We start from the raw sequence: 17,231 nt of genomic DNA, 5'->3' as shown, positions 1-17,231 counted from the left end.
TCACCTCCATTTGAACTCTGGTGCCACATCCCTCCAAGGTTAGGGACAGGCCTGGGTGTTAGGGGTAAAGGTACATGAACTTGGATCTGGTACGTGGGCAAGACCTGTGGCTTCCCTTTCCTTTCTAACCTCTGCCCTACCCACCCCGCCCTGGACCCCATGGTGGTTCACAGACACAGATACACACACACACACACACACACACACACACACAGGAGCAGGAAGGTCTGTCTTATTTGACAGATAAGGAAACTGATCCTTCTGGAGAGAAGGTGACTCTTTAAAGTCATCCAGCAAGTTAAGGGAAGCCACGTGCTGCGAGGACCCTCCCTTTGAGGCCCAGCTAGAAGGCTACCAGCAGAGGGTGGAGGGTGGTGGCTTGGGAGACAGGGTGAGGATATAGCAGCTCTGTTTACTCCTGGCGCCCTCAGTTATTGGCTCTGGGACCTTGTGGGGACGGGGCGGGGGTAGTTTATCAGTATTTAAAATATGGCTTTTTCTATTCCTATACAAAATGTTATTAGGGGAAGCTGGTGACAGGTATATGGGAACTCTGTGAAATATTTTTGTAACTCTTCTGTAAATTCAAAATTACTTCATAATCAAAAAAATTTTAATACCGTTTTCCCTCATCTGTACCATGGAGATTAGCACCTGCCTCACAGAAGGCTTAAATGAGATAATGCCTGTAAGCCTTTAGTACAGTATCTGTCCCCGAGTGAAGACTCAGTAAATAACCACTTTTAAAAGCTACTTGCTCCAGAAGGCCAGTGACCTCTCGGCACCCACCACTACTTTCTTGGCAGTCCTCACTCCTTGGGAGCAGAGTTATTTCAGCCTAAAATGCCAGGCTTGGTGTGGTTGCTGGGAGCATGCATTTCATCTTGGCTCTTCTGCTTCCTAGCTAGGACCCCGGGGCAAGTTACTAGATCACTCTGTGCCTCAGTTTCCTTTCTATAAATCATAAAGCTACAAGTAAGTTTGTCATGAGGTTTAAATGAACTGGGAGTTTTCAGCACTAACAGCTGTGCCTGGCCTATAGCAAGCAATACACAAGTGTTTTTAAGGTCCAGCTCAGTGTTTCTCGAACTTGTTTTACTAGCACCCACAGTAACAAATATACTTTCCATCACCACCATTTTTTTTTTTTTTTTTTTTTTTTGCGGTACGTGGGCCTCTCACTGTTGTGGCCTCTCCCGTTGCGGAGCACAGGCTCCGGACGTGCAGGCTCAGCGGCCATGGCTCTTGGGCCCAGCCGCTCCGCGGCACGTGGGATCCTCCCGGACCGGGGCACGAACCCGTGTCCCCTGCATCGGCAGGCGGACTCTCAACCACTGCGCCACCAGGGAAGCCCCACCACCATTTTTCTTTTTGATGGTGATTTGGAAAACACCAGTCTCTAGATAGTTGATCCCATTTTGTTTCCCCTATTAATAATATATAAGGTTCTTGGGGGACAGGGAATATGTTTGATTCATTTTGGTCTCCAGTTACTTCATTTCCTTCTTCCATTCAATTTACCAAGCTTGTATCACCCATTCATTCCACATATATGTATCGCCCTTTATTGAGCACCTACTATGTGCCTGTTGCATACTAGTGCCCCAGTGCAGATCAGACCTACGTTAAATAAATAAATAAGGCAGGGAGGTAGGAAGCCAGGAAGGCAGACAGGAAGGGAAAAAAACCCAATGTCCTGGATGCCCATGGCCCGAGAGAGCCCCAACTGGCAGCAGTTCCCCCCTTTTAGTCCCCACGTTCCCACTTCTACCTCAGCCAGAAAATTGAACCCTCTCCAGCCACCCTGGAGCCCATCAGCTGTCTAGGTGCTGGTCCGGCGTCTCGAGGAGAGGCGGCGCCCGGGGACCCGCCCCCTCGCCTCCTGCCTGGGGCGAGGTGGTGACGCCCCGCTCCGGGATCCAGGCAGCCTCCGCGCCCCCGGAGGGCATGCGCCCCTCCGCGGGCAACTCGAGCACAGGGCCCCAGGCCCACGGAGTTGCCCAAGAGGCCGGGCGGCTCCTCCCCGGGGACCCTCCCCCTCTGGGGCGCGTCATTCTCCCCACCCCCGGGTCCGACCCCGGCTGTTCCTCGCACGCCGGCCACGCGGGGAACAAATCTCAGCCACCTGCTCCGGAGCCGGGGAGCCGGGGCACCGTCCGCCCCATGGAGCTGCCGGCCAGCAACACCAGCTGCGAGAACGGTGCGTGAGGCCAGCGGGGAACCCGTGTGCTCTGCGCTTCACCTTCCCTCCCTGCTGCTCCTTTCCTCTGCGTCCTCTCCTGCCAGGGGGACCGAAACGGGGAGGGGGTCCGCATGCGTCGTCCCCCACCCAGTTCTCAGGCCCGTCTTGGGAGGGAGCAGGGTTCTGGCTGACTTTCCCCCTCTTTGGAGCTGGGTAGCTGAGGGGGGAATGGGAGAAAGGGGGACGTGCGTGGGAGGGAAGAGGCGGGATTTATCGATTGGAGCGGGTCTACCAAGAGGTGTGTGTGTTGGGGGGGGGGGGGTTTTATGTATAGTTGCTTCAGATTTTAGTACCTGCCCAGGTCTGTCCCCCTGGGGCTCATCAAAGACAGGGTAGAGGGCGCAGAGACTCACCACCCCCAAACCCACATCCACCTTTTAGGAAAAGGAGGGAAAGAACAACCCAGGAAAGGATGAGGAAAGATTCTGGGCTTTATGCTCAAGTTCTTATTATAAACCTGGGTAGTGGACTAGGCTCTTTACCTGCATTATCCCAGTTAATCCTTAACACAACTCTAGAAGGCAGGTAGATATTATTACCTTCCTGTCACCATTCTGGAAGTAGGGAAAATGAGGCTCTGAAAAGTCTGATGAACTTGCTCAAGGTAGTACAGTGGGGAAATGGAATATAGAACCAGGGCTCTTAGATTCTAAAACCTGTACTGTGCTCATCTCCTTTCTTGGTATTTCTCCATTTTCCTACCTGGTCTTGGTATGCAGCCTATGGGATATCCCTGTTTTTCTAACTTCTCCTCTCCAGTGAAGCTTTCAAAGCGGGCCTGCTGGGTGTTAGCTGGCCTTAGTTTTCTGAACAATGATGCGGTCCATTTTCAGCCTCGTCTTCCCCTGGGGAGAAACATGTTCCCCAGTCTTAGCATATTCAGGAAGAGAAGCAGGAATCATCTGGCCCAGCACCCATTTGTCAAGATGAGCACACTCCTCAGAACTGGATTTCCTTTGGCCATCAGCCCTCTCTCCTTTTCTTTTTACCCTTGTGGGAGGACTTGACTCGATGGAGGGCACTGTGCCCCTTGGATGCCTCAAGCCTCCCCCAAAGAGCCAGGCCCACCCTTTGGCTCCACCTGCTGGAGATGAACCTTCAGGAGGGCGGGGAAGCGGGTGGAAATGGGCTTGGCCTTCCTCTTGGGAGTTGCCCTCCTTGGCCCACATCCTCCCAGGTTCTGGCTCTTTTCCTGAATTCAGGGAACTCCCAGGATTTGACTCTTGCCCTAACTGAGGAACAGGAGTGAGCAGTCAGAACAAGTTTGATTAGGGACCCAGATGGTTTCTTGTCTCATCTTCTCTGGATTGTGACACAGGTGTTGGAAAGAGAGGTCTCCCACTGCAGAAGACACATGGGCGTCCCCTGGTGGGTTCCAGACCCAGCTCTGCCACCAGGTTTTTATGAGACTCAAGCAAATCCTTCCCCATCTCAGGACCTCAGTTTCCCCAGCTGAAAAGAAAGAGGGTTAGACAGGATGCCTTCTAAGGGCTCTTCCAGCTCTGCTGTTCCATGCTTCTGTGCCATGGAAGAAAGGTCAACAGTGCCCTTCCTTCGTTACGCCAAAATGCCACTCTGTGCTCTAGATATGCCAAAGCTAAAGCTGCCTGACCTTTTGGACTTCGGGCCCTTCTAGTGCAGGCCTAGAGATCTAGCTTGGTTCAAGGAGAAGTGCCTGGCCCGGGCCTACATCCTTGGCACACGAGCCTGGGTCTTTGTGACCCACAGTTTGAAAAAGACCTACTACTACCAAAGGTCACAAACTCAGATGCTTATAGGGGCCGAGCACATAACAAAAATGACTGAAGGGAGCCGCGTGTGGACTCAGGGGAATCGCAAAGAGCACGTCCTGTCTAGGGGTAAAACCACTGCTGAGCCACAGCTTACTGTTGCCTATGGGACCGTGTGCCCAGCAGAGTAAGCAAAGGCAGCCCTGAAGCTGGACTTTCATGGGAAATCTCTGGATTTTTAGATGTTAGCAGGGAGCTCATGTTTTAAGGTAACCTTCAAGAGGCTAAATGACACCCCATCCCCCTTGCCACCTGCTGTGTCTGTGTGTGTTGTGGGGGGGGGGGCAGGGGGCTCTGGTGACTGAGAGCATGAACTTCGGTATTATATGGGCTAGGGAAGCAATTCTGGCTACACCACTTACCACCAGTGTAGCCTTAGGCAGGTTACCAAGCTTCTCAGGGCCCCAGTTTCTTCAGCTAAAACCCTGGGCATGACCACTCTGCCGTTTCCATGATAAGGGATGCTCCTGAGAAGCCCCAGGGTGGTGGGCCCTGCGAGTACCAGAGGATTATTGCCTGTGCTTTGTACTGTCTCCTTGAACTTGGGCAGCTTAGTTCTTCTGACTGAGGGTCTACGCCTCATGCCCAAGTTTGTCCTGTTGTCCTTGGTATTTGTGCCAGAAGAGCCAGCAAAGGGTGTGCTGGCTCAAGGGCATGAGAACTGATTGACTCTCATGGACTCTAGGACTTGGAAGGAGAGCTAAAGACAGATCCTACATGGAGTGGCAGGGACACTGACCTCTCTGAGGCCTGAAGGAGGCCTCAGCCCTGACCACAAGCACCAGAGGTCTTCGAAGTAAGGCCTGGGGATGGTTGGTTCTGACAAACTAGGATGCTCGTATTTCATCATCTTCAGGCCTAGGAGGGGCGGTGGACTCCAGCCTCACTCCCTCCTGTTACCTGTCAGGACTCTGCCCTGTGGCTGAACAGTTAGGGATACGTAAGTGAAGAGGCCTCTGGGAGGGGAGGATCCCTGTATGATCCTGAGCTGTTGGAGGCCCATGTGCCCAGAGGCTGGGAGGGGATTCCTGTGGAGGCCGAGAGGTTGGATTCGATGAGGCCTGAGAGCTGTGGGGCCCTACGTGGTGTTGGGGCGGGGGGGGCATCAGTCTAACTTAGTGGTGAGGTGCTGGAGTTCTGGAGTCAGACAGCCTGTGTTCTTAGGCAAGGCCTCCATTTCCACATCTATGAAGTGGGAATCAAAGACAGCACTTATCTGACACATGGTTGGAAGCACTTGATGAGTTCACGAAGATAAGGTCCCTAGCCTGCATGCAAATGTCCCCAGCGTGACTCTCACCGTGGTCTTCCCTAGGTTCCCTGATCAGCCTGTACTGCTCCTCCCAACAAGTCCTGTGCCAGATCGTCGGTGACCTCAGCCCCCAGGTGCCCAGCAGTGTCATCTCCAACAGCTGGCAGGAGAAGTTAAGGCAGAACTACAGCTTCTACGTCGGCCTGGGCCTGGCCATCCTGTCCAGCTTCCTCATCGGCAGCAGCGTCATCCTCAAGAAGAAGGGCCTCCAGCGACTGGTGGCCTCTGGTGGCACGCGGGCTGGTAGGCTCCTGGGGGGCGGGGGTGGGTGGGGTGCTGGGTGGCAAGCCCTCGGTCAGCCCTGTGAACCTCCCTTCACGGGGTCCACTGTAGCGGTTTGAGAACCTGTCCTAGATAGGCACAAAAGGCTCATTGTCAGTCCCGTTGGGAGGCCGATCCACCGACAACAGGATACCTTCCTTTATAATCCAGTAGTTCCTGAGAACTACATGATCAGTTAATTGGGGTGAAGACAGGGAAAAGTCTCAGGGCCAAGAATCAGAAACCCCAGGTCTAGTCCTGGTTTTATTTCTTACCAGTTGTGTCATCATAGGCAAGTCACAATTTCCCTACAAAATGGGAATATAATACCTTTGCCCAGAGCAATGTCGGACACTGGTGCGTCCTCACGTACTATCAATCTGAGCTCCTTTATAGGCTACGAAAGAATTACTGAGTCTCTGTCCACAGGGATTTGCTTGTTTGAAAAATAAGACATGTATCCATGAAACAATTGTTGAGAAAAGGACTCCTATGTTAAAAAATTTGTTCATTTAATCATCATTCATTGTGTACCAGCTGTGTGCCAGGTGCCGTGCTAGACCTGGGGACACAGTGCCCTTGTGGGGCATTGAGTTGAGTGGAAGAGACAGGCAAGTTGATAAACAGTTGTTCTGTAGCATGTTAAATGCTATCATGGGGAAAATGAAGAATGTTATGGCAATATTTTGGAGGGCCATGTAAAGCCAGGCTTGAGGGGTAGGGGAGGTTTTCTGTAAGAGTTGATTTAGAAGCTGAGACCTACATGATGTGGAGATAACAAGGTGAGGGGAAAAGAGAAAGAAGTAGTATTCCAGGCAGAAAGAACAGCATGTGCAAAGGCCCAGGGGTGAGAGAGCATGAGTGATATTAGAAGCTGAAACTGTCTCAGGATGGCTAGAGCATGGAGGGGTAAGAGATGGGGTGAGGGCCAGCTCATGAAATGTCTTGTAAACCGGGCTCCAGAGTTTGAGTGTAATTGTAAGTGACAAAGGTTTTAGGCAGGGGAGTGACATAGTTCGATTTACGATTTGAAAAGATCTCTGGTTGCTGGGTGCAGAGTGGATTAGGAGACAAGACTGGAAGGTGGGAGACCAATTTGGGGAGAAAAACAACAGAACTTGGGCCAGGAAATTACAGTGGGAATGGAGACAAGTGGTGAAGTCCAGAGATAGATTTTGAAGGTAGGACTTACTGGGTTTGGGTTTGGTGTTGCCTGGCCCCAAGGGGAGGATGAAAAAATGAGTCAAGGTGACTCAGAGCGCTCTGCTTTGAGCAGCTGGGGAGATGATGGTGCTATTTTCTGAGACAAAGGAAGCAGGAGGAGCAGGTTTATAGGAAGATGATGTGTTCAGGTTTGGACGTGTTCAGTTTAATGTTCTACGGGACACTGAGCTTTGGAAGCAGACTATTTGTTAGGAAGATGATGTGTTCAGGTTTGGACGTGTTCAGTTTAATGTTCTACGGGACACTGAGCTTTGGAAGCAGACTATTTGTGTTCCAATTCTAGCTCCTCAATTCCAGGTGATTATGATCCTGGGCAAGAAAAATAGCTTTTCTGCCTCAGTTTCCTCATCTGAAAAAATGGGGATAGGAATAGTTCCAGCTATATCTTGTTGTGAAGATATGTAGTATGTTTAGAAAGATGCTTAGCATGGAGTAAGCACCAGTATTAGTTTTACTGTGATCTAAGTGGGAGAGCCTGACAGACAGTTGGATACCCAGGACTAGAGCCGGGTGTGCTCTAAAATGGAGAGCTGTGAGGTGTGGGCATGAAGTCAGGATCAGTGGTCACTGCTGCTCTATCTCCTCTTCTGGACAAGGGTTTGAAAGGCCAGAGACCTCCCAGAGTGCCAGAAAAATAGCTGCTTCCACTCAGGAGAGAGCAGAGCAAGTATCACTGACCATTCAGAAAGGCAGCTTCCCCGGAATCCATTTTTTCTCCAATCTGCTCTTTCAGTATCTTCTGAGATTTCAACTCAGAGTAAAATGCTCTCAGAGCACTTTTATGGGAGATTCTGCCTGCTTGCGGAACCTGATGAAAGTTAAAGACCATCTTAGAAAAAAGGGCATTCACAAAAAGCAACATACAACTTTGGGATTTTCACAAAACTGTCTAAAACCCACCCTAATCATCATCATCCTCGTTGCCAATACTGAGTATTGACCATGTGCCAGGCTCTGAGTCCATCGTGTGAACAAAGCAGACACAATTCTTGGCTGCATGGAGCTTCCATTTTAGTGGGGGAAATTTCAGAAAATAAAGAGATCAAATTATAAATGACAAGTGTCATTAAGGAGAACTGAGTGTGATGAGAGAGAATCCCAAGAGGAAACAATAAAGATAAGGGGACCAGGGAGGGCATTTTAGTGGAAGCAGCATTTAAGCAGAGACCTGTAGAGTAAGTGTAGATATAGGCAAATATTGTTAAGAAGACTATTCCAAACAGGGAAAAGCACATGCAAAGCCCTTGAGGCCAAAAAGAGCTCATCATTTTTGAAGAACTCAAAGACAGCCTGAGCAGCTAGACTGTAGTAGGAAGTGTGGCAGGAGAAGCCTTTGGAGAAGTGAGCAGGGTCAACACTATGAACAGGCTTGTTAGTGATTCTGGTCTTTATCCTAAGAGCATTTCGAAGCCACTGGCCAGCTAGAAGCTGAGGAGTGACATAATTCTTAAAAGACTCCTGGCTGGGCTTCCCTGGTGGCGCAGTGGTTGAGAGTCCGCCTGCCGATGCAGGAGACACAGGTTCGTGCCCCGGTCCGGGAAGATCCCACATGCCGCGGAGTGGCTAGGCCCGTGAGCCGTGGCCGCTGAGCCTGTGCGTCCGGAGCCTGTGCTCCGCAACGGGAGATGCCACAACGGTGAGAGGCCCGCGTACCGCAAAAAAGAAAATAAAAAAAAAAAACTCCTGGCTACTATGAAAGGAATGGATTATAAGGGACAAGAGAAGAACCAGAGGAGTCCTAGGAGGCAGTTGCCTCAACCCAGACCAGAGGTGATAGTGCCTGGGAGTTGGGTGGTGGGGGTGGCAGTAGAGTGGACACACGTGAAATGCATTTTGGAGACAGAATCAGCAGGATGGAATGGATGCAGAAGGTGGAGTAGTGGGAGGGTCAGGTGTGATTCCCTGGTTTCTGGCTTAAGCAACTAGGTACACGGAGGTGCCGCTTACTGAGCTTCGTTTGGTGGGTAGGGAGCATTTAAAAATCAGGAGTTCCATTCGGGACAGAGTTTGAGATGCCTGTGCGAGACCCAAGAGTTGTCAAGTAAGCAACTGGATATACGTCAGGGCTAAGAAGAAAGGATCAGGGTGTATATATGACATAGGGTATCTAGATGGAATTTAAAACTTTGGAAGGGATGAACTCACCCAGGACAGGGCCCAGAAGCAGGCCTGGAGGACTCACCACAGCTGACATATACTGAACCCTTAGAGACTGGCGAGTGAAGGTAGAGAAGGAAAGGTCCTGAGAAAGTACGGCCAACCTCTAACTTCATGCCCATTCCTTTCTACAGTGGACGGAGGCTACGGCTACCTGAAGGATGCAATGTGGTGGGCTGGATTTCTCACCAGTAAGTGGGTTCTTTGCTACTAAGGACAGTGCCCTATTGATGACAGAGGCAGAGATGAAAGGAGGGGTGGATGGGGCATTTCTGTCTCTATTGTGCAAAATATGAATCCAAGGCCCAGATTTCTAGGGGGAGAATCTAAACAGTCTTTGCAGGTAGAACATTTTACCTGCATCTCAGGTCACTTTCCCCATCCAAAGTCAGTCTTTCATCCATAAAGCATCTGTCCCCAGAGAGGTTTGTACAGAGCTGGTAGTGATAAAGGTGTAATTTCTCAACTTCCCCTGAAATTCAGGGAGCTATGACTGCCCGCTGGAGTCTTCTGGACTCCTGCAGGGCACAGCCTGGGACTCCTAAGTCAGCTGCCCCATTCCACAGGCAATTGTTGGCTCACTTAGAACATGGCTGGTCTGCCACCTAAGGTTTGCCCACATTTTCACATTCACACATTCCTTTCCACCCACCCTCCCTGGCTTTCAAACCCTAATTCTTTGGGACGGAAAATTAGCCAGCTTTCGATTTGTAATCCCCTAAGTCAGGTTTTGATCCCTGTCTTAGCCAGAGTTATCCCATTCATCATCTGCTTTCAAAGGGCAGACCCAGGTCATTCCCTACGAGCAGGGAGACAGAAGAGGCACTTGCAGGAGTCTGCAAACTGGAAACTCATATGGGGAGAGGTAGGCCCTTTGGGAATGTCTGACTTTCTAACCACCCGCCTGTCAATCTAGACTATCCATAACTCCTCTGGGAAAGACGGCTCCGTGGACCATTTGGTACCTGGAGAATCAGTAACTGTAGCTGTGTCTTTATTTGATAATTAACACTTTCTAGAGCTTACCTTGAAGATACAGACCAATCATTCGCAGTCCCTGAGATACACTTAACCGTGCCTAGGCTAGAAGCCAAGGGACCTCGAGAACCAGAAAGCACCATGTGACCCTGGACTCCAGGCCACCTCCCTATCTTTAACATGGGAGGATTTGGTCAGGATCATCTGGGCCTGACCTTCAGATCAGATTCTGCAGGGAGACAGCATAAGGGTGGGGATTTTAAGGAATGCTGGTCTGGGATTCTGTGAATGATTGAACACTGAATGAAGCCGTCTCCACCCAGATTCATTTGGGCTGGAGATGGCGCATCAGAGCCACTGTGACCTCTCTTCCCCTTAATTTCCTAGTGGCTGCCGGAGAAGTTGCCAACTTTGGGGCCTATGCGTTTGCTCCTGCGACAGTCGTCACACCACTGGGAGCGCTGAGTATCCTCATAAGGTTGTTGTCACCTTTCTTGCTGTCTCTTCCTATTTTCAGTTTGTTGATGTCCGGAACTGCACATGGGGTCAATTGCTACTTGCAGTCAAGGACCTGGGTCAGTCTCAGCTTCCAGAAAGAGGCAGTGTGCTGTTCAGAGCTCCGCACCCTTGGATGGTTTGCTGCCTGGGCAGTGAAGGGGCAGGCCAAGCCCAAACCAGGTGGAAGGGCTTCCCCTGCCACAAGGCTGAATGTCTCATGTCAGTGTTTTGGTGCCCCAATAGGAGAATCACACAAGTTGAAAGTACAAGCCCTAGATTAACCCTCCCTGGGTTCTAACCTTATCTCTGCCACTTTGTAGTTACATGGCAGGTCACTTAACTCCTCTAAGCCTCAATTTCCCATCTGCTAAGTGGGGATGTTCATATTACCTGCCTGGAGGCGTTGATTTAAGGACTAAATGAGATGATGTACAGAAAGTGCATAGTACAGAACAGGCACTGAAGAATAACCACAGCTAACATATATTGCGGGTTTACTCTGTGCTAAATGTTCTAAATGTATTCCCTCATTTAATCCTCACAGCATCCCTCCTAATCAGAAAGGAGGGGAGACCTGAGGCCAAGAGGGGTTAAGCATCTTGGCCGAGGTCACCCAGGTCCCAGGAGGCTGGGCCAGGATTCCCTCCCAGGCAGTCGAATTTCAGAGTCTGGGTGCTTAACCACTAGGCCCCATGGCCTGGAAGATGTTTGATGGTATTAAAGATAGCTGATATTAAATGTGTGTGCTTCCCATTGCCCCGTTCCTCCCAAGCTACAAACACAGTTCCTCTGTGGGGGTCCTGAGCCCCATTTGAAGCTGGCTCTGATTGTCACCCTAACCTCGGAGCCCCGGTAAGTCCCTAGCCCACCACACTCAGCACCTGTAATTTCCTGTTTTGTTTTACCAGCTTGATGACAATTTTGCAGCATTTGTGCAGTCAAAAACCAGATAGAGCCGTGACTCACATGGCACGGTTGGCTGATGTAGCTGAGATACCAGTATTGCGTATCTGATTAGTTTACAGATTCCCATCCCAGGAAGTTGGGAGCGGCAGGGGATCCTCCCCTGTGTGACCTCTGCCTTTGCTAATGCTACCGGGTGCTGATGAACAGGCATTGTGGGTAAAATGGTTTTGGGAGTTTTAGAGGAGAGATGGGAGACATACAAAGGAGGTTAGACATCAATCCCCTCTTTCCTGATACCTTTAAGCAGGACTCATGAGGCTCATTGGGTTACCTTAGGTCAGCCAACAGGTTTTTGCCCTAAACTAATGCCACCTGTTTAAAGAAACAGAAGCATGCCCCAGCGATTGCACCTGTCTTGTCTCACCAGCCTTCTTCCTTCACCTTTGCTGGCTTATTTGGAGGATGTGACGGGAATGAGAGTCACATCACCAAGGAACAGCAAGGAACTGGAGGTGTTTTGTCCAGAAAAGACTCAAGGAAGTCAGGAGAATTCTTCTCAGTGAGGTTTAGAGGGAAAACCATAGGCTTTATAATTAGACAGAACTTGAGTTCAAATCCTGGCTCGTGTCTTACCAGTTGTATGATCTTGCCATCATTTAAGCTTCTGTGGGACTCAGTTTTCTCATCTATAAAATGGACATATTTTACTTCTCAGAGTTGCAAGATGTTAGTGAGATAATAAATGGGAAGTTCTTAGCACAATATCTAGTACGTAAAGTGTGCCCAAGTGTCACTGTGGTTGTTTATATTGGCATATGCAAATGGAAGAAGGAATGGATATGTTTTGTATGGCTCAAGGAATAGATATGGGATGAGTAGAAACTACCATATTTTGGGTTAATAACAGAATGAACCTACAAGGGATTCATTTGCCTTGTGAAGGAGGGAGCTGCTTGCCGCCAGACGTATACAAGCCAAGGCTGAAAGCCTTCTGTTTGCAATGTTAAGAGAAGATGTGCTCATTGGGTAGGAAGTTAGACAAGAGTGCTTTGAAGGGCTCTTCCAACTCTTCTCTTTGGGGATATTGTCAGTCTCTAAAATGAAAGAAATTCACATGTATGTCATCGATTCCTCCAGCCCAAATGTAACCCTCCCCTAAATAAGTTTCTATTTCACACATTTCCTAGGGGGTCTAGAAAAGCTTCCATGTGTGAGAGTAGTGAGCCCTTGCTCAGCCCTCACTTTTCTCCAGGATGCTGGAACTGGGCTGGCTGCTGTAATCCCTTTCTCCACTTTCACATGCAGTGCCATCCTTTCCTCATATTTCCTGAGAGAGAGTCTGAACCTGTTGGGGAAGCTGGGCTGTGTGATCTGTGTGGCCGGTAGCACAGTGATGGTGATACACGCCCCCGAGGAAGAGGAGATCACCACCATCGTGGAGATGGCTGCCAAGATGAAAGACACAGGTAGGCTCCAGGCTCCCAGTGAGCAGGAAGGCACTGGGCGTGAACCATGTTAAAGGTCTGACTGGGTTCTGGCCATCTCAGGTGCTGCCATGTGGAGGAGGAGGCAGCAAGCTCAGGGAGGAAAGCTGATGGGCGGGTACTGAGGCTAGCTTACAGGTTCCCAGTCTGATAGGTAGGGATGCTATTATTATGTATTTGTTATGTGCCAGGTACTGTTCTAAATGCCTTGTTTGCATTGTCTTAGTTCAGGTTGTTTTAACAGAATATCATGGATTGGGTGGCTTATAAACAACAGACACTTACGTTTCACAGTTCCAGGGATCACGATCAAGTCCTAGATCAAGGCCCGATAGATTTTGTTCATAGATGGCCAGCTTCTCGCTGTGTCCTCATCTGGTGTAGAGGGCAAAGGAGCTCTGTGGAGTCGCTTTTATAAGGGCAGTATTCCCTTCCTGAGGGCTCTACCCTCATGCCTGAATCACCTCCCAAAGACGTCACCTCCGAATACCATCCCATTTGGGGGGGGGGGGGTGGCATTCCGTCAATTGCATGTTATTAATTTAATCCTACAAAAAAGCTCCTATGAGGAAGGTCCTAATATTAATCCTGTTTTACAAAGAGGAAACTGAGGTCTTGGGGGTTTAATTAATAACTTGTACAAGTTATTAAAAAGTTGTGTTGCTGGAACTGGGACCCATGTTTAACTCCAGAGCCCACGTTCTCTTTTTTTTTAATTTTTTTGGCCACACCAGGTGGTGGCATGTGGGATCTTAGTTCCCTGACCAGGGATCAAACCAGCACCCTCTGCGTCGGAAGCACGGAGTCCTAACCACTGGACCGCCAGGGAAGTCCCAAGCTTAGGTTCTTATTTATTTATTTTTGCGGTACGCGGGGCTCTCACTGTTGTGGCCTCTCCCGTTGTGGAGCACAGGCTCAGCGGCCATGGCTCACGGGCCCAGCCGCTCCGCGGCATGTGGGATCTTCCCAGACTGGGGCACGAACCCGTGTCCCCTGCATCGGCAGGTGGATTCTTAACCACTGTGCCACCAGGGAAGCCCCCAAGCCTAGGTTCTTAATGAGACATCCCATTGCCATGAGTGGAGGGCTCTAGAGGCCACTGGCATCCTCCCAGGTCAGGTTACCTGTCTCCATCCCCCACAAAGGGTACATCGTGTTTGCTGTGCTTCTGCTGGTGTCCTGCCTCATCCTCATCTTCGTCATCGCCCCACGTTATGGACAAAGGAATATCCTCATCTACATCGTCATCTGCTCTGTGATCGGGGCCTTCTCCGTGACCGCCGTCAAGGGCCTGGGCATCACCATTAAGAACTTCTTCCAGGGGCTGCCGGTTGTGCGGCACCCTCTCCCCTACATCCTGTCCCTCGTGCTGGCCCTTTCGCTCAGCACTCAGGTCAATTTCCTCAACAAGGCGCTGGACATCTTTAATACCTCCCTGGTGTTCCCCATCTACTACGTGTTCTTCACCTCGATGGTGGTGACCTCCTCCATCGTCCTCTTCAAGGAGTGGCACAGCATGTCGGCCGTGGACATTGTGGGCACCCTCTCTGGCTTTGTCACCATCATCCTGGGTGTGTTCACGCTTCACGCTTTCAAAGACCTGGACGTCAGCCGGACCAGCCTGCCCCACATGCACAAAAACCCAACCCCGCCTCCCGCCCCAGAGCCCAGCATCGTTAGACTCGAAGACAAGAATGTTCTTGTGGACCACATAGAACTCTCCAGCGCCCCATCACCAGAGAAGAAGCCCGAAGTATTTATAATCCATTCGTAAAGCTTGGAATACATGAGTGAGAGGGTGAGCCCTGTGGTACAGCCTGACTGCTCAATTTCAGAGCCACCTGGTTATTTTCAACACAACTCTTACCAGTGGGCTCTCTTTTCTTGAGACGTTCATTCATACCTCACCGCTGTTTCCGGGAGAAAAATCCCTACCCAGTGAGCAGTGGTGGCAGAACCTCCTGGAAACACAGCCTCAGTGACCAAATACCCTACTACATATTGGTGCCAGCAGGTCCCCTGGACCTCCCGTCCTACTTGTTTCCTCGGTGCCATCTCTGTGTTGTTGGGAAGAAGATAGGATTTGATCCGTTGAATGTAGCACAAGCCAAGAACTTCCCTGAAATGTTGGTCATCAGGAAATCCTTCACACTGGTTCTCCTCCTGAGACTGATTCACCGTTCCTGAGCCCAAGACTGAAGTGCAGCTGGCCCTCCGAGGCCCGGAGAGCAACTCGCCATGCCTCCCGTCCAGAACCAACAGACACACAATTACTGTAAAATGTCTTGTTGCATTTGCCACCTCATCTTCGGAGACAGAGGCAAGACCTCAGCTGACCTGCTTACTGTGAAAGCCACCTGACGTCTCAGGGAAACACTTCCACCAGCCCCGTTCCCGGGAGCAGCCAGCCTGGAGGTCAGCATCTGTCTCCATCCACCCGACCCCTTCCCCACCCTTCCCTCTCTAGACACATCCTAAGGAGTCAGTCATGGAGACATTCAGGCAGTTATCTAAGAACTCAAAACAACACAACAACAACAAAAGGTGCTTGCTTCCCAGCCAAGCTCTGCTGGCCAAGCCCAGTGTTTCATTTTGCCTCACTCTCCAAAGAGAACAGCGATTGCACTGCTCTTAAAAGTAGCCTGGCTGTCGAGCAGAATGCACTTTCCTTTTCCTCAAGGAGTAAACCAATATGATTTGGGGAGATGGGGAGAAGAGTAAGGGGCAGTCAGGAAAGCAGACACAGGCTCTCTGGAAACCAGGGGCTAACTTTTGTGTTTACTCTGGTGGTGAACCAAGAACCCAGGTGGAAAAGGCTCTGGGTAACTTGTTTTTTTTTTGGACACACTGCACGGCACGTGGGATCTTATTAGTTCCCTGACCAGGGACTGAACCCGCACCCCCTGAATTGGAAGTGCAGACTCTGAACCACTGGACCGCCAGGGAAGTCCCCTCTGGGTAACTTCTGGGCTGAAGCCTTAGAGGCTTGGCCAGTGGGATCAGCTTTGAACTTCAGTGACCAAGTTGGGGGGTGTAAGCTCGGCACGGGGTGCAATCTGGCTGTTGACCCCATCGCCACCAAGTCCCCAGCTCCACTGATGAGCTGCCCACACTGGGAAGCAGTGTGTCACGACTGCTCCACCACCACCTGCTTTGGGGACTGCCTTTGGTCCCCTCACATTTAACCAGAGGCAGTCAAAAAACAAGAGCAGCTGGAGAGAGACATAATTAATATCCCCTCCCTTCCTGTCTTCTCTCCAGCAGCAAGAATGTGAGAGTTGATAATGAGGACCATTGACAGGGAGGTAAGGGAGCCAGTATATCTGTAAAGAAGGAAGACCTGGCCCTCAGCCCCCAAGCTGGTGCAGAGCCTCCCCTGTGTAACTCCACACCCGTGCCTGTGTTTACGTCCTGTGCCCTAAGCATAGCCAAGCCCAGGCCAAACTGTTGCTGGCCTTGTAGCTCCAAGGAACAGACTGGCTTCCTGCACCGCCAGCCTCAAAGCCACAGTTTTTAATGAATGTGGATTTCTCTCTGTAACTAAAATCAATGCAACATGTTGGATCTTGAGAATGACTGTAATCTGAAGGCCCTGAGAGCGTGGTCCGCAGGGTCAGGAATAAAGACCTCTGAGTGTGTTTACTTGATACTTACATCTTGGCTTTCCTTGGACACGGAACAATTAAAGAGGTTCCTCTAGTGCCGGGGGGCCAGTCCCCAATCTCTGGAGAGTTCTGGCTGCCAAGGAAGTCCCTCCAGTGCCTTCTACAGCCACGCCTTCACTAGAGAGGGAAAGGCTGTTTGGGGAATAGCGTCAGTGGAAGACACCCATCCCATGCCTGAGCCCTTACGAGAAGCCAACCACAGTGCTAAGAGCTTCACGTGAATACTTTTTTGCGGTACGCGGGCCTCTCACTCTTGTGGCCTCGCCCGTTGCGGAGCACAGGCTCCGGACGCGCAGGCTCAACAGCCATGGCTCACGGGCCCAGCCGCTCCGCGGCATGTGGGATCCTCCCAGACCGGGGCACAAACCCGTGTCCCCTACATCGGCAGGCGGACTCTTAACCACTGCGCCACCAGGGAAGCCCCATGTGAATACTTTTAAGCTCTCACAAATCCTCAAGTCGATCTATATCATTCATGCCGTGAGTGACCCCCAGACCTATTAAAACTAGACTGGCCTGTGTCCAGGTGCAAAGACAAACAGCTCCCTCGACTGGTCATGGGAAAACCCAGGGCTTTTCTATGGCTCAAGATCTTCCATGGTGGCCTCACAGGCTGGACAGACGGTCTCTGTAGGAACTCTTCTGAGGAGTCCTCGGTGATGGATCCTATCCAGGCTGGCCAGTGCAACATTAAAACAAAGAAACAAACAAGAG

At 50.7% G+C, this 17,231-nt stretch overlaps 1 protein-coding gene across 1 annotated transcript; it reads left to right on the top strand.

Moving 5' to 3' along the window:
• The first annotated feature begins 1,394 nt into the window (after positions 1–1,394).
• Positions 1,395–17,110, top strand: NIPAL4 (NIPA like domain containing 4). The gene is made up of 6 exons (XM_024760144.1): positions 1,395–2,200; positions 5,348–5,587; positions 9,121–9,177; positions 10,352–10,442; positions 12,674–12,834; positions 13,998–17,110. Exons 1-6 carry the CDS (start codon positions 1,948–1,950, stop codon positions 14,624–14,626), a joined length of 1,431 nt encoding a protein of 476 aa, XP_024615912.1. The 5' UTR covers positions 1,395–1,947; the 3' UTR covers positions 14,627–17,110.
• The last annotated feature ends 121 nt before the right edge of the window (positions 17,111–17,231 follow it).

Source organism: Neophocaena asiaeorientalis, unplaced genomic scaffold (genome assembly GCF_003031525.2).
Source record: "Neophocaena asiaeorientalis asiaeorientalis breed wild unplaced genomic scaffold, Neophocaena_asiaeorientalis_V1.1 scaffold336, whole genome shotgun sequence".
Taxonomy (NCBI): Eukaryota; Metazoa; Chordata; class Mammalia; order Artiodactyla; family Phocoenidae; genus Neophocaena; species Neophocaena asiaeorientalis.
This window is presented reverse-complemented; position numbering and strand designations above follow the sequence as displayed.